General features: G+C 42.1%; 1 protein-coding gene across 2 annotated transcripts in view; it reads left to right on the forward strand.

The window, feature by feature from the left end:
• The window catches only part of LOC133109904 (cadherin-4-like), a 310,425-nt gene that overhangs the window by 185,606 nt on the left and 102,624 nt on the right, over nt 1-22,195 (forward strand). For both annotated transcript variants that reach the window (XM_061219646.1, XM_061219645.1), the window contains exon 3: nt 2,327-2,350. In XM_061219646.1, the coding sequence (XP_061075630.1) occupies nt 2,327-2,350 (24 nt within the window). The remainder of the gene's footprint in view (nt 1-2,326; nt 2,351-22,195) is intronic.

Consider the following 22,195-nt stretch of genomic DNA (forward strand, 5'->3'; position numbering starts at 1 on the left):
GCATCATGCCATTCGGATGGTGACTGTAGCTAACATCAGAGGTGCATTACCATCACACTTTCTAACTGCCCCCAGTCCTCAAAGCACCCCTGATAACGAGGTGTGATAAAATAAGAGTCAGATGCAATAAATACTGTCTGTATGCCCAGAGGAGAAAGCAGGAGAGAGTAAATTAGCTGGCGGTATGCTGGAGTGGCTTAAAATCACGCCAAATGAAGGAATTCATTCCTCCTAAACCCAGTGGAATTCAAACTTTTACATATGCGTTTTTGCAATTATTATTTTGACAGTATAAATAATCGCTTGTTTGCTAGAGATGAAAAGGAAAGCAGCGGATATGCAAAGCCTAAGCTGGCTGAACAGTGAATTGACTTTGCAAAGTCCTGTCTATGATGACAATGATGATTGTTATTATTATTACAACACATCAGTAAAATCATCTATTTAGAGTATCCTATTATGTGTACTTTTTGGGGTTAACGTCTTTTATGAAGGCAAGTGTGTGTGGTGTCTGTCCATGTTAGTGCATCCTGCTAGAGCTGAAACAGTGTTCTCAGTAAATGAAGACCCACTGATTTGAGTGAAAAACGTCAGTGGATTTATTTTATTCGTAATAGAATAAAATCATAATAAGAAAGTCAATCTCTGCCCTGTTCTCTCTTATGAAGAAGTATCCAGCTCTGTGGTCATGGCAGTTCAGGGCCACCATGGCAGTGGAATATTGTTGTTGAAATATTACTGATGTGTGGGTGTGTGAGTGTGTATGCTTGTGCATGTTCAGTATCTTAGCATGCATTTAATGCATGTTAAATGTTCTTGAAGTGTTTGTTTGGTAGTACACAGTATGAATGTGTGCTTATGCAGTTTTTGTAACTAAATTAAATTATGCTGATATTGACACATTGTTATTGTGTACAGTGGCATGGTAGCCTATTAACCGCAGCCAAAGATGATGCCCCAGAACAAATACAAATGACTACATTCTGCTTCTCAGCCAGACTGGTTTGTGTTTCCCTTTCTCCCAGGGAATGCAGAAGAGCTTAGCAGAGAGTTCATTGGGGCCCTTCAAATAATGGCAGCAAACCAAGCAATTAGTTTGCGTTTACATTGTGGAATAAGCTGCATTGAGCCTTTGTGTTCCAAATGTATTCGCTATACCTGAGCTACAGTCTGGAAGCTCACACAGTTTCATATTAGACCAGGTACTCTCTGTACCTCTCGCCAGAACAAGGGTCTCAAATGCAAAATAGCCCCTGAAAAGGGCTTTTCATCAGATTTCACACTTTCTCCCTTTCGGGGAGGTGGTGGTGGTGGTGGTGGGGGGGGTGGGGGGGGTGGGGGGCAGGGATTGGGCAGAACATGTCTCTGAAGCAGTTCCCACTAAACAAACCGCCACCCACCTCCCTCTCTCCCCGGCCTTGCAGCCTGTGTTAAAGAAAAGAAAAAGCACCTTTACTGATACTGCCTTCTTTAATGGGGGAAAAAAACATTCAAACGGATCGTTATGAATGCAGAAAGAGCAAACTCAATGTTGTGCAAAAACTGAGCAGTATTGACATAATTCTTATTTTGCCAATCAGGCAAAGTAGCTCATTATCGCTCTGCTCTTGACTGATGTAATTTAAAAGGGATTCCACTATGCAATCATCATGTTTACTGTCTCTTTGTATGTCTGTTTGGCCATTGGCTGCTACTCTACTTGTACTGCATGCATTTCTCTTTAGCGTCAGAGAATTACAAGCATATTGTATCCAAGCTTCTGTTGATTTAAGTGATTACAAAAATGTGCCAACACTGATTTATAACTAGCTGTGATTTCCCTCTTCCCCCATATATCTCAGGAGCACATTAGGTTTTGGCAAGTGGTGTGTGGTGTGTTAAAGTTAATTGAAACTCCCACATTCAGAGCTCCAGACGTCAAGGATGCTAGCACTGGGTTATTTGAAAAAGTTTCATAAATAAAATATGATATTGTGAAATCTCACCCCATCACTAATAGTTGTTATAGTATACAATGTACAGTGGGCTCCAGAATTATTAGCACCCCTGACTGGCAATGCGCAAGAAATACCTAAAAAATATATACAATATGATTACTGAGAACTAAAAATGCTGAAAATGTGAAAAAGTCTTTACTTTATTAATGTTTCAATAGAACCAACCAAAATCATTTAATAAAAAATTGATCAAAATCAAGGTTCTATAATTTTGGGTTTATTACTCTGTTTATTACGCATCCACCTTTGTTCTTTTGGATTTGGGATTTTGGATAGGTTCACAATGTCCGTTAGGCTAATATTATTATTTTTCTTGCTTTTCATTGCAGATACCACAGGGTCTTCAGGCCGTGGTGAGTACTGGACTCATTTTTAGCACATTTTGACCCTGAGTGTTTGTGGCATGCAAGGCTAGCTGAATGTGACTCATGTGGAAAGGTTGTGAAATTGTTTTTTACACAGTGTAGTGGCTATACAGAAATGGTTGCACCCATGGTACGTTTTCTCTATATTTGCTCTTCTTAACACGCCGAATGTGTTACATTCATTTATTCGTTTTTTCCCTTGTACCTCAGGTGTGTCTAGAGGAAATATGATTTAGGGAAATAGGAGGATTTTAACTTATTTACAAGTCGATTGCAACTTTTACAGGCTGTTTCTGTAATGAATGCAGACTGCGAAATGAGACAGTGGAAATGTGTATGTATTCAAAGAAAATGGAGATGGTTTTATTTCCTTTTCTTCTTCCACTTCTGTCTTTATTGAGATGCATGATTCAAACAGTGAGTCAAATTGTGCAATGATTCAGCCGACAGGCTGGGTTTATTAGATACGCAATGGAAGAATGCTTGTGTTCCTTCTCCATCCTTATCCATTTTCAAAACATACACACACACACACACACGCACAAGTGCATACACATGTGCGCGCACACGCACGCACACACACACATTCACACACCTGTCCAGATCCAATCCTGCAAGGTGGCACCATGTCAACCGCTCCTGGAAAGCAGTGTGATGGTGGGGGTTTGTCTGAATGAGAGATGGGGTGGTGTGGGGACAGAGGAGGAGAGGGCAGGTGTGAGGGTCTGGATGGGAATGGGGAGAGATGGGTGCTACAGGTGATAAGTACTGTACACGCCTGTCCAGGGGTGCTACAGACCACCAGTGATGAGTACTGTACACGCCTGTCCAGGGGTGCTACAGACCACCGGTGATGAGTACTGCACACGCCTGTCCGTATGTCTGTGAAGGCAAAAGGGAGCGATAAACGGAAGGCACTCGGTCACAGTGCGCTGGCGTCTGTACCCACAGCAAACAAACAGCATTTAGCATCCCATCTGCTGAACAGCCCACGGAGGAGCGTGAGCAGACCCGGCTTCTGCTCTGTCTGTTCCATCTGCAGTGGCCAGTGTGCTTGGGTGCGGTGTGTGTGTGTGTGTGCGTGCGTGCGTGCGTGCGTGCGTGCGTGCGTGCGTGCGTGCGTACGCGTGTGTGTCTGTCTGTGTGTGTGTATGCATATGCTTAATTGTGTACAGCCACAATTCTTTATATACATATAAAGAGAGCTTCATTTTTTCTTCTACTAGTCTCTGTTGAAGTTCTTTTTAGCTATGAATGATTACATTTATCATTGAATAGGTATTGCAGGTTTTTACAGTTGCTAACAAGCATTTTTCAATACTGCATTTACCAGAACCAAAACGCTAAATTAAACACCAGCACCAGTTTTCTTCCAACAAGAATACTTTGTTAATCAAAGCACAATGATCTACAAAAACACTAACAGGTGACAGGTGACATTACAGTAGATGCATCTTAGAAGTTAATCATTTTCTGCCCTTTCTCTTTTGTTGTTGTAATTAGCTTAAGTATTACTCTGTTCTTTGGTTTACAGTGCAAGTAAGTTTTTACAAACCTTCCATTGTAAAACAGAATGGAACATTTTTACTGTATGGAATAAATGACAGTATAGCAACAGGGACATACAAATGCCGCAATAAATGTTTTATTGGCATACAGCAATTACGAATGAAAATGTGAAACAAAAATGTAAATGCGCTAATACAGTAACATTGATATTGTTTACAGTGGGGGGGGGGAAATGAAAGTGACAAATACAGTAATGCTGGTTTTACCAGGTCTACTTAGTTCAGCCACATGTTCTCATCAACATCACACCTCATGTCCTCTCTGGCCATACACGTCTGTGTATGCTTGATCCATCCCTGGTAATCATCAGCCTTTTACTGTATATCCAGGCATCCTCCACGCATTCATACTCCTTTCCCTCTCTCCCTCCATCATCCAGACAGCCATCCATAACTATCTATAACTATTCTTAACTTTTTTAGGGTTTCAAACGCATTTCAATATAGAATTCATGGCTCAGCAATTGGTATTCCACTTTTTTTGTCAAAGCAATAATTAAATCATTCACAGAGTGTTGTTGTGCGTAAAGTGTGTAAAGTGTGTAAAGAGTTTTGAAAAAGTAAACTGCTTGTTAGCAATTGTTAAAAACTGTAAATAGACAAGATCTGAGTAATGGACTTGCTGGTCTGCAATGAATTTCAGAGCCACTCTAAAACAATTCCACTGCAAACCTTCTAGTTTGGTGGATTTCTGAGGTTGAAGATAACATCCTGTGTGTTGAATGGCTTGAAGCTTTCTCTGTTGGCCGAATTGACTTCAGCTGAGCCAAGGGACGTTGCTGTAATTGCAGTCGTACAAAACACTGAGCCTCATTGCTTTTGGCACTCTTATCTGCTATCTCAGAATTGATTATAGTTTTTCTACCAGCTGGGAAAATAGCTTAGTTCCATCAACAATTCCCTCCATCCAACTGTGCACTGGAAAACGACAGCCAAGCCTTTCCCTCTTCAGACCGTTTGTAAGAACCAAATGTGTGTTTGCACAAGGTCACAAAGTAGATGCACAGATTTTTTTCCAGACTCAAAATTGTTTTTATTACCTTCATTTGTTTACATAAATGTCATTTTTAGTGTGTATCATTTTGTGTGCGTGTGTCTGTGTGCGTGTCTGTGTGCTTGTCTGTGTGTGTGAGAGAGAGTGTGATAACTGCATTTTAGAAAGAGAGATAAGGAAATAAAGAGAGCTTGATAGTCAGTTGTCTTGACTGTGTTTATGAGAGCGACAGTGTGACATATGCTATTTAAAATCAATTGAAATCAGCAGTGAAATGTCTTGATGGCCCACTGGTAAAATCTAACCCTGTAATGAGGCACAGCCACTCTGTGAGACTTAAGGTTTAGGTAGTCCTCCAAAATGGATTCATCACATCAGAAATTGATTCTGAATCTCGCCGATGCACTGCATAAGCTTTTACGATTCAGCTGAGTGTTTAAAGTGACAGGCACATGGATTCACAATGCTCATTTGCACAGTATCCCCTCACTATAAAATACCCTTCTCACCTTCTGAAGCAGGAATGGTAGCATTTAAGCTATTTAAACTACAGTGCTGGCCGTAGTTTAACTATAAGGGAAACTATATAAAACATAAAGATGTATTGTGAGTTTCTGCTCTGGGATCCATTCATCGCTCTCTACTCTCCCCGAGGGCTCCCGGGCCCAGAGGCTCAGGACATATTATAGCTATGTCAATGCACATAAGCCTCACTCAAATACACATACACACTGTGCACACGCATGCACTCACAGACGTACACACACACACACATACAGGTACACATGCACACACGCACACACACACACACACACACACACAGACGTACATGCACACATGCATAAACGCATTTGGAAAGAAATGACGCACCTGCAATAACTTTGAGAATCTGAAGTTTGGCTCTTCAACCTTTCTATTGTTTTTAGAGGGTCCCCTGTATGAGTATTGTGATGGCTATGTCCTGTGTGATTTATGGGAAATGTCTGAACCCCCCCCCCCCCCCCCCAAAAAAAAAAACCAAAACATTTCCCCATTGTTCTTCCCAATTTGAAATATGAAAATTGCAACTGCAGGTCCGTTACATCTTTGCCGTGATGTGCATCACTTTAAGGGGATGCGCATTAATACAGTACGTTACATTACATTATTGGCATTTACAGTTGATTAGACTAAGCAGGAGACAATCCTCTCCTGGAGCAATGCTGGGTTAAGGGCATTGCTCAAGGACCCAACGGCTGTACGGATGTTATCGTGGCTGCACCGGGATTAGAACCACCAACCTTGCGTGTCCCAGTCATTTACCTTAACCACTATGCTACAGGCTGCCCTACATGTCCTCTGGAGCAAAAAATGCGGCATACCGCTGTCTGAAATCTGTTGTGGAACCTACAATTTAAGACGCCACCTTAATTTATTTTATTTTTTTAAATCAATCAATTGCCAAGATTTGATACGTTTTTGAGAAGCTACTGGCAAGTTTGATGAATTTCAGTGAGTATGTTTTGACCATCTCCCATCTGCACATATGCCTACTGTGGTCAACCCCATCGCCGGTTCTGTTGAAAGCACAGCACATTTCCAATCTGTGAGAGAACCTCCTGCGGCATGTTTCCTATGTCTGTGGGCAAACTGTCCTGCTGCTATGGCCAAATAGAACAAAGAGCGCTAATGAAGGGGTGCTGCCAGCTCCAAGGGCCGCGAAGCCAACGGAGCCACCAGACCCTGCGCCCTTCCAGGAAGTGTGTGCTCATCAGAATGGTTTAGAAAATGTCCTATCCTTTTTTAATATAGGTAAGCACTTTAATTAAAGCGCTGTTCTGTGCTGGCACTGCCTGGTCTCCTGGGTCTGTCTGTGCTGGAAGTGGTGCTGCTGGTGATGGTGGTGTGAGTGCAGTTTGGTAAGCTACATGTCTGGTAATGCTTTGACTGGAAGCACTCTTGCGGATGTGGAGACATTCTGACCAATCAGTAGCATTAATTACCCGGGAGAAAAGAACCAGGTTTGGGGGTTTGGATTCAAGGGCCAGAGTTGATGATCCCTTCCTACAGTTTGTTGTTGTTATTGTTGTTGTTGTTGTTGTTGTTTTGGCTCTGTACTCCAGCACATTTGACTGGAAATGAAGCCGTGAATATGAGGTTAAAGTGCAGGCTCTCACCGGATGTGGATGTAAATACCCTCAAATTAAAGCTACAGTCTACCCTTATCCTCATATTCATCCTTTTATTTCAACTCCAATGTGCTAGCTAGAGTACAGAGCCCAAACTGGAAAGATCAATACATTGAAGGTCAGGTACAGTGAGTTGCTTAGATTTCTTTTGTTTTGTGAGATTGTCTCTCTCATCACTTACTTCAGTGACAGCCAAAGAATGTATTGATGAATGTATTGCTTTGAACACTTAAGAACACGCGGGAGCAATCAAACCAAGAAACAGGATATACTTCCCAAAGGGGAAATACCTATGTGTGCATATGTAAAAAGAAAATAATTGGTAGCCGTTAAGACATTGGGTTTCACACTAGAGACGGAATCAGCTAGAGACGGAATGTCTTTGTGTTATTGTCGGTAGGTAGAGATCTTGAGTGGGCAGTGTAGGGATACTGTATTACACTGGCAATCATCAAAATGAATTGTTTGGCAATGTCACAGTGAGGCACTTCTCCACTCCAACATGTTTACCCTGTGAGAATGCACAGAAGGCGAGGCAGACCTGGGCTTATTTGGAGCCACTTCATCTAAAGAGGCTAAATGGGGGCAAAATGTGTGTGTGCGTGCGTGTGCGTTTATGTGTGTGTGTGTGCCTGTGTTTGTGTGCGTGTGCGTGTGCTTGTGTGTGTATTTGTGTATGTGCATTTGTGTGTGTGTGTGTGTGCGTGCGTGTATCTGCACACCTGTTTTTGTGTGTGTGCTTGTGTGTGTGCATGTGTGTGCTTGTCTTTGTGTGTGTGTGTGTGTGTGTGTGCGTGCGTGTGCGTGTATGTGTGTGCCTGTGTTTGTGTGCGTGTGCGTGTGCTTGTGTGTGCATTTGTGTATATGCGTTTGTGTGTGTGTGTGCGTGCGTGTATCTGCACACCTGTTTTTGTGTGTGTGCTTGTGTGTGCTTGTCTTTGTGTGTGTGTGTGTGTGTGTGTGTGTGTGTGTGTGTGTATGTGCGTGCGTGTGCGTGTATGTGTGTGCCTGTGTTTGTGTGCGTGTGCTTGTGTGTGCATTTGTGTATATGCGTTTGTGTGTGTGTGTGTGCGTGCGTGTATCTGCGCACCTGTTTTTGTGTGTGTGCATGTCTTTGTGTGTGTGTGTGTGTGTGCGTGCGTGTGCGTGTATGTGTGTGTGTGCCTGTGTTTGTGTGCGTGTGCTTGTGTGTGTATTTGTGTATGTGCGTTTGTGTGTGTGTGCGTGCGTGTATCTGCGCATCTGTTTTTGTGTGTGTGCTTGTGTGTGTGCATGTGTGTGCTTGTCTTTGTGTGTGTGTGCATGCGTGTTTGTGTGCTTGTGTGTGTATCTGCGCACCTGTGCTTGTGTGTGTGCATGTGTGTGCTTGTCTTTGTGTGTGTGTGTGTGTGTGTGTGTGTGTGTGTGTGTACCTGTGCGCTTAAAATCATATTTATAATCATAACCTCTCAATGCCAATTTAGTCTGTTCTGTAGTAATGGATGCACATACAGGACCCAGCCAAGAACAAGTATGGCTATTCCCAGGGATTTTGGGGGCCAGTTGTCCTAGTTAGTGGCTTGGCTGTCCCGCTACGCTGCAGGGCCAGGTGGGTAGAGTCCCAGGGCACGTAGTCTGGCTGCCTGCTGTGCTGCAGCAGGCCCTGTAGCCCTGCTCATGCTGTGCTCTGTAAGGACAGGCGGGAAAGAAAATGGACATTTCTTACAGAACTGTCGCCCCTCAGATCTCTATCACTGTTCAATTAAACATGTGCTTCTTTGGCATTAATTAAATCTGGCTAATATCTTCTCCCTTTCTCATTTGCTCTCTGTCTCTTTCTTCCTCTCTTGCGGTCTCTCAGTTTTCCTTTAATTCTAAATAACATTTTGAATGCTATATCACACTATACTCTAAATTATACATTTCCAAAGCATCTCTTTCCACTTATTATTCCTGATATCTTCATCACATTTTAATTGAAATGTTCAGTTACTGTATGTGTTGATCAACATCTGAGTGGCAAGGGAATTTTACTGTGGATATTGAATTAGAACCAAATAGATGGCTGCAGATGATGATTACATTTATGAATATGAAAACATTCATTAAAAATAATAGCTATAAACAGTTCCTCTGCTGTTTTGTGTCAATGCCAATGACGCTTTGTGGATGGAGAGGTAATGCAATTAGCTTTGTGTTCTGTTTTATCTCCTATACACAGTGGCATGAGAGATAGATATAACTATATACATATAGATGTGCTGGATGAATCTCCTCATCATAATGTTTGATTCATAATGTTTTGCTCTCCTTTTTCTAATTAAAATGTAAATACTTTTTTATTTACATGAAGGGAATTTGCATTGTTAAAACGGTAAATGCATTGGAGTTGGATTAAAGCCCTGAGAAATAATTGGTCACGTGATCTTGGCTGTCAGCAGTTGTTCTGTAGGTTTCCCTGTGGGGCCTGCCAGTTCAGTGACTGTTTGGCAATAAGCAGGGACATGTGACTAATTATACAATTAGGGACTAGATATGAGGTGTTCACCGGTGCAAAATAATGAAATGATGTTAGGAATAAGTGTGGAGGAAGTGAAACATGGACACAAACAACATCAAGACTAATGACACAGTAAAGCTACATCCTACTGGTACACTGCATGTGGATGATTCTGTTAATTTTGTTCTTATCCTAAACTGTAAGAGTGTAAAAATTAAAATAAAATGAAAATAGGTGCACAATAAAACAAAAGTGTGAGATTGACACAGGCAAGCACAAATTTATTGTATTAATATTGAAGAAGTATATAAACTAAAATTACATCTTAAAAATCATGAGGCAAACGTGGCAAAGCAGGAAAAGATCATTCACGCAGCTGCCCCTTGAGGCAACCAGATGAGGGTGTTCTGCTGCAGAGTATCATCCAGCATGCATCTGAAGATCACTGGGTTTTATTAAAGGTTTGTGGAGATTGAGTTAGACATTACACCCAACACCAGACCTGTGCATTAAAGCTAGAAGACAATAATGGACTGGATAATGCAAGAGTCATGATTAAGTGAGATGGTTGACTTGCGGTTTCAAATAAAGGCTCTAGCATCCTCTTGGTGTTGGCACGCAACTTAATTTAAATTAACTACTGTATAAACAACCCGATTATAATCCACCAGTCTCTGTAACAGGAGGACAGAACACAATGAGTAACCCTGTACTCCACTCACACACACACACACACACACACACACACTCACACACACACACTCACGCACACACACACTCACGCACGCGCACACTCACGCACGCACACACACGCACACACACAGGTACACATGCATATGGAAACCCCACCTGGATTGATTAAATGTAATTCCACAGCTTGGATAGTATGAACCACTAAAGCTTTGTCATTGCAGATTTCTTTGTGTGCCTCATTTAGCCTAGTGTTTCCATCATTTTAGACCTGTACTTTTCTATGTACTTTAGAAACATTGGTGGGTAATGATCAGTTGTCTGAGGCAGTTTTTATGGTGAGACTTTTGATCTGCCTTGGCATTCCTTTGGGCCATCTACTTGATGCTGGCTTGGTACATCTCTCTCTGTCTCACTCTCTCTTTCTCTCTCTCTCTCCTTTGCTCCCTCCCTCTCTCACTGCAGTGATTCATTTTAAAAGCACTGTAGCATTACGGCACACGGTTAAGGCCTCGTCTCGGCAAATCCTTACACAAATTACAACATCCAAGCCATTATTAGAGCCAACGAGTTCTCGTAGTTCCAACAGTTAAATTACAACCTTTACAATTCTATTCATGTCTGCCGAACAAAAGAAGCGTTTTTTTATTTCCACTCTCGTCTCTCCCTGGTGAACAAGTGCATTAGAGCGAGGCGTTTTAAAGGCGTGTGGATTTCTTGAGCCGGATGTGGAATTATGGGATGTTCACAGTTGCCACTCACTGGAGACAGACTCTATGAGGATTGTTCTTGTGATCAGTGTTGTGACTAGGAAACATAATGAGCATGGAGTTTCATCTCCCATTTTCCCAAAGTGCATTTTCTCGCTGTCAGTTTTGTGCCGAAAGCATTAAGTCACTGTGTTGGAATGCACAGCTTTACCCAGTCGATACGCTCTGTGCCACCGTGGACAGCTAAATACTGATGAAAGAGGAGGCGGTCTTGTCCATAGACACAGGATCTAGGGGTGATGCTGGTTAGAATTTACCCACACCAAGGTACGGAACTATCTAAACTAAGTAAATGTTTATGCAAACTATCCTAAATAGTTGAAATTAAACCAGATCAAACAAACTACAGCCAGAATGATTGTAAACTGTTGAAATATTATTGTTAAAATGTTAAGTCCTGTAGTTTTTTCATAGCCTACTGTAACTCATAGCATACTGATTCAAGGTGCATTTGCTATTACACTATACAATTTAGCAATGTTTAGCCAAAGCTACATATAATGGTAAGAAAACATTTTATGAGCTAGCAGTACAGTTACAATCCTATAAGTCAAGGTTCATGATAGGAGTTTAATAGAAACATTGAGGTATAATTTCAAGAAGTGTGTTTTGAGATGTTTGCAGAAGTCAGCTAGTGAATCTGTCTTTCTGACTGATTGTTCCACCATGGGAGGATCAGGACAGAGAAGATCCAGGGTTGTGACGTACGACTGCTGGGAAAATCAAAAGGAAGGCACAGCCAGCTGCCCAGAGGATGCTGGTGAAGGGTGTTCAAAAGTAGCTTGGCATGAATTAGCGTGAATTTAGCTAGATTGAAGGCCTGGTGGGCAGCAGCTTTCTGGACCAGTTGCACTGGCCTGATGGTTAGGCCGATCAGCAAGGCATTAAGGTAGTCCAGACAAGAGATGTACTAGTAGCAGTGGAGCCTCTTGGGTGTAGAAGGGGCAGATTCTTCTGATGATGTTGCACTACAGGAGAATCTGTGGGAGCAGGTGGTTGAGGTAGAAAGAGCCACTGCAGAGCCATTGAGTTTTCTGCTTTTGTGTGTACTTGTACAGTTTTACAATGTGCTTGTGAAAATGTCATTTAGGCAACGCATGCAATGAAGTGCCACAATGAAACAGTCTTGGACATGTCGCTGGGGGGAGGGATTCGGGTTTGAACCAACCCTGAAATGCCAAAACAGGATTACTGTCCCAGGACAGTGAATATCCGGACAGTAATCCTCCCCCTGGTTCACAATTTTGTCACTTTTTGAATCTCCAGCACCTCAAATGACAAAAACATTTTGCAGCATGCCTGACCTTGTATGCTTCTGGAATAATACTGCATTAATATGGATATACTAGGATGCGTGCTATACCTACAGTATATGCAATTAGCACAGCGAAGGGCTGATTTCATGCAAATGGCTAGACTTCCAGGTAACAATGAATTGTTAATTACTGCAACAAGTTTAACATGATATATTTTAATTGCCATTCCACAGTAATATAGTTGAACTCAACAACCCTGCCTTTAATTGTTGTGGTTATGATTGATTTCATTTTAACTGTTCATTTTATAAAAATGAAAAAATCCCTTTAGCTAATTAGCGAGTGATAGACATATTTTAAATACACATGGGGGTTACTCTGAACTCTGAGAGGTTTGTTATAAAACATCCTTTTATTTCTGTTTGTCATTGGAGTGGTTACCTACATTGCTGTAGCCCTAAAAAACAGGCTGCCCTTATCCATTAGATACATCCATTAACAATGTCCATTAGAACAAATTCGGAACATTACATCAAACAAAGTTTCCAATGTCCCTTGTGTAATTACATTGAAATGGGTAAAGTTCTGATAAAAGAGCTAGCCACAACATCTCTGTGATGAGATAAAGGTAGTGATCAGTTAAGAAGAAAAACAATTATGAAACTATTCAGAGAGGTTAATTGAATATTACAATATATGCTGAAAGGAAGTCCTAGATGAAACGCACCTGATTGAATCCAGGATAGGCTTGCAAATGAAAATTATAAATACAGTTATGAGTAATATTTTTTGGTGCTTCACCTGTGGTCACCTAGTCCTTGGGTTGCAGTGGAAACAAGTGGTTTGATACTAACCTAAAAGGCCCACTCAGTAATTTTGGTTGTTAATATACGAAATGCTAATGGCTTATAATGAGCAAGAAGATGAAGCTATGCTCCAACTGAAATATTCTCCTATAAAAATAACAGTAAAGATCCTCATCCTCATACTTCAAAAGGAAAAAAAAAGTATTTAAAATAATTGTCAGACCGATGCCACTTCCTTGTTCATCCCATGTCATCAGCATTTCGTTTTTCTTCATGTTTGTTGTATATAATGGTCGCGTTGGAGTTCTTGCTCAGCTCATCACCGTGGAAACAAACTCATCACTCACTCGATATCAAACGAATAGCTTGCTAATGTTTTGCCTAATAAACCATGAGTAACTACCTTAGCTGCACTTGACATTGGTATGCAAACTACAACTGTAACCAAGGCTCAGTATCATAGAGTTCAGTGGGCTAAGCAAAGTTATTGTCCAGGTTACCAAGACCACAGGGCGGAATGTTAAATACTACAAATACCATGATCCTCTGAGGTACTTTGTGGCCATCTGCATTGTTTTCATTGAAAAGCAACCGAATGTTCTGGGGGGACATGACAATTGTGACATCACCATTGACGTGCTCCAATGACGTGTTCCAACACAGAATCTATAGAACTATGGGATACTCAGCTCTGTAGGAGCATTCAAAGCCCTCTTTCCCTGACGTTAAATCTGAAAAATCCATCTTGATCCATTCTGAAATGTCAAGGGGTGTGGGCAAAGACAATATTTTGAGAACCTTCTGTAGTACAGTATAATGCCAGAAACCCTTGTTGACAACTTTGACCTCTTACTGTTTAGAAGCTGAGATGAAGGATCAGCTTGGTGAATATACAGACTGTCACACATGACATGACATCAGCACACTAGCCTGCTTGTACTAAGAGGTATAATTGCTCCAACTGCAATGAACGGAGTGTTATTCAAGTAATGTTGTACATACCCTCTAAATAAATCATTAGCTTAGCATGTGTCTTTGGCTTTGATCTTTTAGTTAAGTGAATGAATATTGTCAATTCCCAATGCATTTGATGACTAATACATAGTATTATGGCTAATGTTGCAATATGATTAAAATGGTCCAAAGGTGGTTTTAGACTTAAAATGTGCAACTAGTGGGGAATATATTGGGTTTGGATGACTCAGTCATTTTGATCTCTCTCTCTCTCTCTCTCTCTCTCTCTCTCTCTCTCTCTCTCTCTCTCTCTCTCTCTCTCTCTCTCTCTCTCTCTCTCTCTCTCTCTCTCTCTCTCTCTCTCTCTCTCTCTCCTCTCTCTCTCTCTCTCTCTCTCTCTCTGTCACACACATGCACACACACATCCACCCACATTGTTTTAGGGGAGACTGAGGATTGTTACATTAAATATTAATCAGTTAATTGCGGGAGGTACTGGATTCAGTGTTGGCTCCTGTTTTCCTTATCATGCTTGTGGATGTTAATGAAAGGGACATTACTCATTCCCCAGGTCACTTCCCTGGCACGGAGTATGAGCTGAAGCAGAGTGTGAATCATGCATCCATTATGGCTCAAGTGTATGGTTTATGTCCATTACACACGTCCGCAACAATGGGCCTGAAAACTGGTGAGAAAAAATAGTATTTTCAGTATTAATTGAATTCAGCACATTATTTCAAACCTTTCACCTCCCGCCCCGTATTGGTATGGACTCCGACACCCACTGAACTTGGACTCGTAATATCCAGGATTCATTAAAACAAATGAGACAAAGAAGGTACAAAAGAGCAGTCAGAGCCTTCAGGAGATTCCTCTGAAGCTAACAAGGCTGTTTTCCCCCCTTATCTCCTCTCCCCTTAGCACAGGGCAGTGTGACAAACAGAGACTCCCCATTCCCCAATTGCTTTTTACACCCTTTAAAATACTCTTTATAGCTATCTTTACTTGTATATCTTAAATGTGAAAAATCTCATACACTTTCAGGTTCAAGACAGCGCCTGAAAACACTGAATAAATGGTTTAAATGTCCAAATATATTGTACTTACATTGCATTCACTTCTGGTATATCCAATACTTGCATTATTGTTATTTTGTTTATATGATTTGAAATCCTGAACAAGCTCAGTATGTTTGCAAGCTATATCTAATTCTGAGATTCGATGACATTTTGAACTCTTCTGCAGTCTTGCACTGAGAAATTTCATAGAAGCAATGCCATAGACACAGCCTGGTCTCAGATCAGTTCTTGGGGCTTAGCAGGTTTTGGTTGTCTGGGCAGCAATTGGTGTCTAAGTCAATTGAGCAGCAGGGTGAATTAGACAGCACTCTGAGCTTTGAAACGAGCCATTGCAGGAGTTTTCGTGTTTAGCAGTTTTTTTTTCTCTTAGCCAGCTGAACAGGGTGTCTAGCTCACTCGACTTTCTTAAAGTTGTGGCACACCTTGTTGATAAAGCTTAGAAATACTGCTATGATCCATGCATAGGGTGTGTGTTGCCACAAATTTAAAATGCTTTATTTAAGAGCAGTGCAAACCTGGACAAAATGGCTTGCTAAAGGGTTAAAATAGGCTGTTATCGAAACTGTCTATTTGGTCTGTAAACTATCACCTAATGTTGTTGGCAAATGTGTCACTGCAATATGTATTCCCAAACTTTACACCACAGTTCTGTTCCATAATACACAGCTGCAAATTTGATTACATCATGATGGTGATTTGTCATGACCTCTTGGCTGGCCCACTGGTGACAGATTTTGTAATAGTCATAAGATTTCTGACTAGAGATGGGCGACACTGCAAAACTGCAAAACAGTTACATGATGCAAATAAATGCAAATGCAAAGTCTACATTTGACTTTATTTTCTGAAATCTTCTGAAAGTGAGACCAAATGGCACAATTTCGCATTCTCTGTGAAACTGCCTACATTATCACTTGAGCTGATCAAAGAGCCTTTTCCCATGGCCATATCACAACACCTCTCAGTTGTCAAAACCGACACTTTTAAACACAAGCCGATGACAATCACATTGAGAATATGACACTATACTGTAAAAGTAAATGGTTATACATTATTTGAATATTTGAAAATGTATTTAATTGTTTAAAAGATTTCCCTAAAAGTTTAGCTTTTTTGGTATGTATTTTCTGCTAGACTGCTGTAAATTAAGGCAAGCCAAGATAAAAATCACGTCTTGTTATTCCCAACACGTAGCATGAACTTCTGATCAAGTTTAGCGTAATCCAAATTAATCATCAATCAAGTGGAATTTAGGGGTGAACTGGTGCCGGATTTTGTAACGTGGACAAGGCATGACAGTTCAATCAAGCCTACGCTGAGAGAGCTGAGCTGAGGGGAGAGCTGCCCCATACAGTCAACGGGACACTGATAATGAGGTGTGATGGGGCTTCTGGGACAATGTAGCCCTGACTCCACTGTGTAAGTGTAGCGAATGGCTTCATTTTTGATGCTCATTTCCTGATCTTGGTGAGAGACTAGCACCTGTGTGGTTGGCTCCAGTATACAGTGGGTGTTTCTGTTACACCCAATGTTTTTCCCATGAAATGAAAAATGCAGTCGGAATCTGTATTTCTTCTTCAGCTAACTGCTCCCCCATGTGCCGATTGTGTGTTAAGGACCATATAACGATACTTTGTGGATGAATCAGTGACAGTTTGCGTCACTGGCGAGTCACTCTGTCTCCCACGCTTAGTGGCGAGCCTCCAATTTGTACAAAATGGCGGCGCCCAAAAAAACTGCGCTTCCACTGTTTCAAAAATGCTTTTCACAAGTCAGTGGGTGATGTCACAGACACTTCCATATTTCGTCTGCAGTCTGTGTTGTGGAGCCAGTGTGATAGGCTCCAGGAATGTGTGCTGCAGAGGAGCATCCCGGGCTGAAAGGCGGGCAGGCGACTGGGTGCTAAAGGCCTGCGTTTGGCACCTTTGTTGTGTGGCACACGAGACACGCTCGTCACACTCGGTCCTTCCGTGCAGCTCCAGGCGAAAGGGAGGGAGGCTTCTGACACATGTTTGCATTTCAGTTTACTAAACAGCTGCCTCCCCCTCTCGCGCGCGCCCCCCCCACCCCCGCCCCGGCGCGGCGTAGGCCTCCGAACAGCCGTCCCTCCATCTGGGCCTCGCTCGCCTGCGGGCTCCCACATCTCCCAGCATGCATCAGCGCAGAGCGGGGATGCAGCGCTGAGCGAAAGAGACAACCCGCTGCCACGCAAACGGCAGCTCTCCCGGCACACTTCCCCCGCGCTAACGCTTCCTTTTCACCCTGACAAAAGGCCTGGCGAGAGTTACGGACTCGTGTGTTCAATCCGTGTGTCAGACAGGCGTGCGTCCTGAACAGCAGCCTTCCTTTGTGCCTGCTGGAGGATGGGGTTGTTATGACCCAGAGAGAGTGCTGGTCTGCTGTTGCCAAGTGGCCCCGATCAATGTCTGAAAAGTGCTCCATCAGAAATCACTGTCAGTCATCAGTTTGGTTTTTATACTTATGAGCGCTGCCTCTGCGTTTCTCTACTGGCACCGAGGCTGGCACACCCAGCACTACTAATATTACTTACACTGGACCTTCTTCAAGTAAACCCAAATTAACAGACTGATTTTCCCACACAATTTTGAAACCCTTAAATATCCCAGATTCCCTTATTTGCATTAAGTTTTTATTTATTTATTTGGAGGGTGGGGTGGGTGGGTAGGGTTCATTTGAAATTCTCTGGGTCTGTGTAAAGCACTTGGCAGTGCACTCATTATCGGGCTGGAGAAAGGGAGCTGCAGAGCATTTCCCCAGACAGCGATCCCACTTTAAGGAGTAAATACAATACTCTCCCCCACCCCCAACCCCCCACAATCCCAACTAATGCAAACGGGGTAGGCAAGGAGTCTAGTCAAAAATAATATAGATCAGCACTCACTGACTGGCTTTGTGTTAAATAACTTTAGTGTCCTTTTAGAATTACTTTTTTTCCTTAGGAAATAATGAAGCTCAGGGGTACTTATTCAGCAGATAAAGCACTTAATAAGGCAATTTTATCATACTTTTATTACTTACGGCTGAAGATATGCTCCATCTCCTTTTCTAACTTCATTTTTCGCTCTCCACTGGTGACTGCTGCCGCTGCTTTGTCTCGGCATGAAAAAATAAGAGAAAACAAAAAGCACAGGACTATGGGTTTTTTTCCCATGAGGTTTGTATCCTTTATTCTTTGTCGCCGTGCAAAAAAATAGGAAGAAAACTTTTTTTCTTTAAGTGTGAATCACTTAACATTGCAATAGAGCAATTCTGTTTTTCAGCAGATGGCTGTCTTTGTCAGTGCACCTTTTCACATTGACGCAGGAGAGCAGAAAGCTTGGACGAGGCCTGTACCAATGAGTCCTTGGACATTTTATACAGCAGAGCTCCTATAGGAACCTCGGAAATGACTCATATTCAATACACTCTTCAACAGCAACTCGCAACTGAGCGTATGCCACGGTAACATGGTGACGCAAGGATCTCTGTGTCCGGCATCAATGAGTCCTAAACCAGGTCCTTCACCTTGGTTTGTGTGCTTTTTGGGCTGCTCCTGATAGTTTCCACTGTGATTCTTCCTTTGACCAAATAAGGGATAATACCCTATGAACGAGTCAGTTATGAGGAAATTAATTGCCAGAATTGCTACGGCCCAAAGCGAGTCGTAACGGACTTGCTCATAAGGTATTATCCCGCTTATACCACAGCTAACTTTCCAAAGTAATGTAGCTATGGACTATAGAAAAAGCTATTTTTGCTGAGAAAAAAAAAATTCATGCAGCCTACTGTAACTAAAAGCCAACTGCATCGTCGCTGAAGAAAACTTCACTGGTTAAGCATCGGCGAAAGGCAATACAACGTTAGGCGATTAACTAATGTTAGCTTGCAAAATCGTAGGTAATTTACAGTAAGTAATTTATAGAAATGTGAAGCTGTGTTCCAGATTTCAGTGCCATGCAACTGAACGGAGCCCTTTTCATAGACCTCAATCAGCTGGCATGTCTATTTCTTGCAGCCATTCCCTCAAAATTACATTGAGATTATAACGGACTTCATGTTTTATATGTAGTTTACAGAGAATATCAGTGTGCTCTACTCTACTCTTGCAGCTCTGTCTGTTGTTTTACGGAGTGAATTACAGACAATGAAAGTTTGATCATCCTCTCCTCTCTCATTCGTGTGCTGTAAGTTATGTTATTATTACTGCTAAGTTAAAACGCTCAGTTGCATTGTGTTTGAAACATCTCCCATGGTTATCTTTCCAACAATGCAATGTGTAGTCTAACTCAATGCAATGTAACCCATAGTAACATATTTTTGTCACCAGGTCGGCTATAACTGGCGTACTTGCATGAATTACAAATCCATTGTGCATGATGTTGCGGCACATTGATATTTGTTGCGTATTTTAACTGTGAAAAAATTCTACACACCAGTTCGATCTGTTCTCCTTAGCAAGGTTGTAATGCACACCCACATGACACGTATCGGCCAATCAGAATGCTGTATTTGTAGTGCCGTGGTATAAAGACAAATAACACCTACTTCTCAGGTGCTACAAATGCACAATTAAGGTACCACGCTTAGAACACGTGTCGAGAAGACAAAGAAACAAGCATGCACAGGCACAAACACAGCACATAGTAATACCTAAAAGATACCAAATCGCTGTGAGCACTGAAGATGGACCGAAGAATTGTCAACACACAAAGCCAAATATCTATTTTGTAACCAACACTTAGTGGGCCAGCCAACATGTTATGGGTAGAGTATGCCTACCCCTACAGGCAGCTGCTGCAGTTGTTCTATATCAACATGATAAAGGGAGAAAACTGCCATACTCTACAATATTTAGAGCGAGGGGGGGCATATATTTTAAAAATGTATTCCCCAAGCCACTTCCACCTCCCTACCCAGGAGACCCCGGTGGTGCCAGGTATTGCTGCAGACAGAGAGAGCAATAAAGGGCTGTGTTTCAGCAGGGGGTGGAGAGAGGAACATGTGATTAATTACATACCATAACTCCCTCTGCAGTACCACACTCTGAACACATACAATTAAGCTGTCATCGGAAGGTCAACATTGACATTAATGATTAGTGTGCTGCTCGCGGTAATGCGCATACTGTACGATAAGGTGTGGAATCTGTCAGTGAAACTATATGCTGCACAGCATCATTCTCTAAAATTGACACTCGAATTTCTATTTAATGGAGCTGCATATAGCCATTTGTTGTGGAGCTGTTTTGGGGGCATTTTAATAAAATAATTGAATAATATTTGAGTATTTATTTAGACACTCGCTGTAGTATTAGTAATAGATACAGTTGTAGCAGTACTAGCGGTGGTCGTAGTAGTGCTAGTAGCAGTAGTAACACAGACGCAAACTAAAAAATGCCATCCTTATGTCCTTGTGGGAATATCTTTTAATTTTCTAAACATAAAAGCGTAAATGGATGCAGCCCCCCTCCCCTCCTCCCCCCCTTTCCCATCCCAGCCTTTTCAGTTTTTCTTTTTTATGCGATTTATGAAATTAAATTCCACTGAACAGTGGATGATCTGGGAGACACTGCTGTTTAATTTGATCCTGCTGAGCCCAGCCCAGCAGTTTATCAGAGTTTTGTCCGTGGGCCAGGGGCAGCTCCGGAGCGGATGATGGGTGTGCTGTTATCAGCGCAGTCGCACACAGTGTGCTGGTCAGGGGGGCTCGGGCCTGTGGGTGAAGTCAGAGCTGGGGTCAGCTTGGCACCTGGCCCGTCACACTCCTCTTAGTCTGCATGCAACTCAGTTGGAAAATCCTTTGAAATCTATTAATTCAAATGCCTACGGATGAGACAGGATACTTCTGTTTCACATTTAAGAATTAAAAAATAATATAATGGTGCTAAATTATTCACGCTGAAGATCTTTTTTTATCTGCAATTATTTGCGGACCGCTTCTTACGTCCGTGAGTTCATTCATTGTGCTGATTAGCCATTCAGTGCCTACAGTGAAGTGGGCTTCTGAGGAACCCTGGGCTTTATCAGGTGAACCTGGCCTTTGCTTGGGTAATATCAACATTAATCTTCGCTGCTGTATCCAGCTGCAGCACTTGCTCTTCCTGCATTGATATGCTCCCAGAGGATGAGAGCATTAAGTGGCCATGCCAGTGCTAACTGTGGCCAGGGGCTTTGCAGCACAGCATTATTGAGCATCATGCAAGGGGAGTGTTTCAGCCAGCAAGGTTTGAATCTTAATGCCATAATCAAAGCACAATAAACGGGGTCTCCAGTAATTAGTCACGGGAAACACAAGACAAGCCACTCGCGTACAGCTAGTCACAATATTTACCTCCCACTGCTCGCTGCCTTGTTTTAATCTGCCCACTGTGTTTTTCGTTTAGTGCCCCAATCAAAGAAACATGGCGCATTTCATATCTGTGGAAGCCCCCCGGTGAGATGAGACGGGCTCAGATCTGGTCTGATCACGGCTCTGCGCTCCAGAGCTCCTGGTGGTCAGCGCTGGGACTGCACCGCCTGTAAACACCATGACAAGATGTTCTCCAGTAACATGCAGAAAGGTTCTTCAGCATGTAATTATTCTTGGATACACAGCGTGTGTGAAGCTTCGCTGAACTGGAAGATGACCCCAGGCGTTAATTCAGTCAGGGTGAGCCCCAGGATCAAAGGAGGAGCAGGACTCCCTGATCGCCATTAAGAGAGGGACACAGGGCATACTTTCATGAAAACATCATTGCCCTTTATAGAATATTCCAGTAACGCTGACTGGTCCTACAGTATATCAAGCTGAACTCTCATCAGCCCATTCATTAATGATGTTTTTCTAAAGATGCAAATACTGTGTGGTGCATGCCACTTGCTACGTCATAGTAAAGTAATTTGCTGCATCAGTGATGACATATGATTCTGACTTTAGATTTTTCTTTATTTATAATTCAAAATGACATGGTATAATATTTGCATACTATTACTTATGTTAAGTAGTGTGTTTAGGATGCTCTTTAACACTTAATTTGAGTAGGGCTTATAAGAAGCAAACTTGCCCAGATGTAAGTCTCTATATTATAATT

Source organism: Conger conger, chromosome 14 (genome assembly GCF_963514075.1).
Source record: "Conger conger chromosome 14, fConCon1.1, whole genome shotgun sequence".
Taxonomy (NCBI): Eukaryota; Metazoa; Chordata; class Actinopteri; order Anguilliformes; family Congridae; genus Conger; species Conger conger.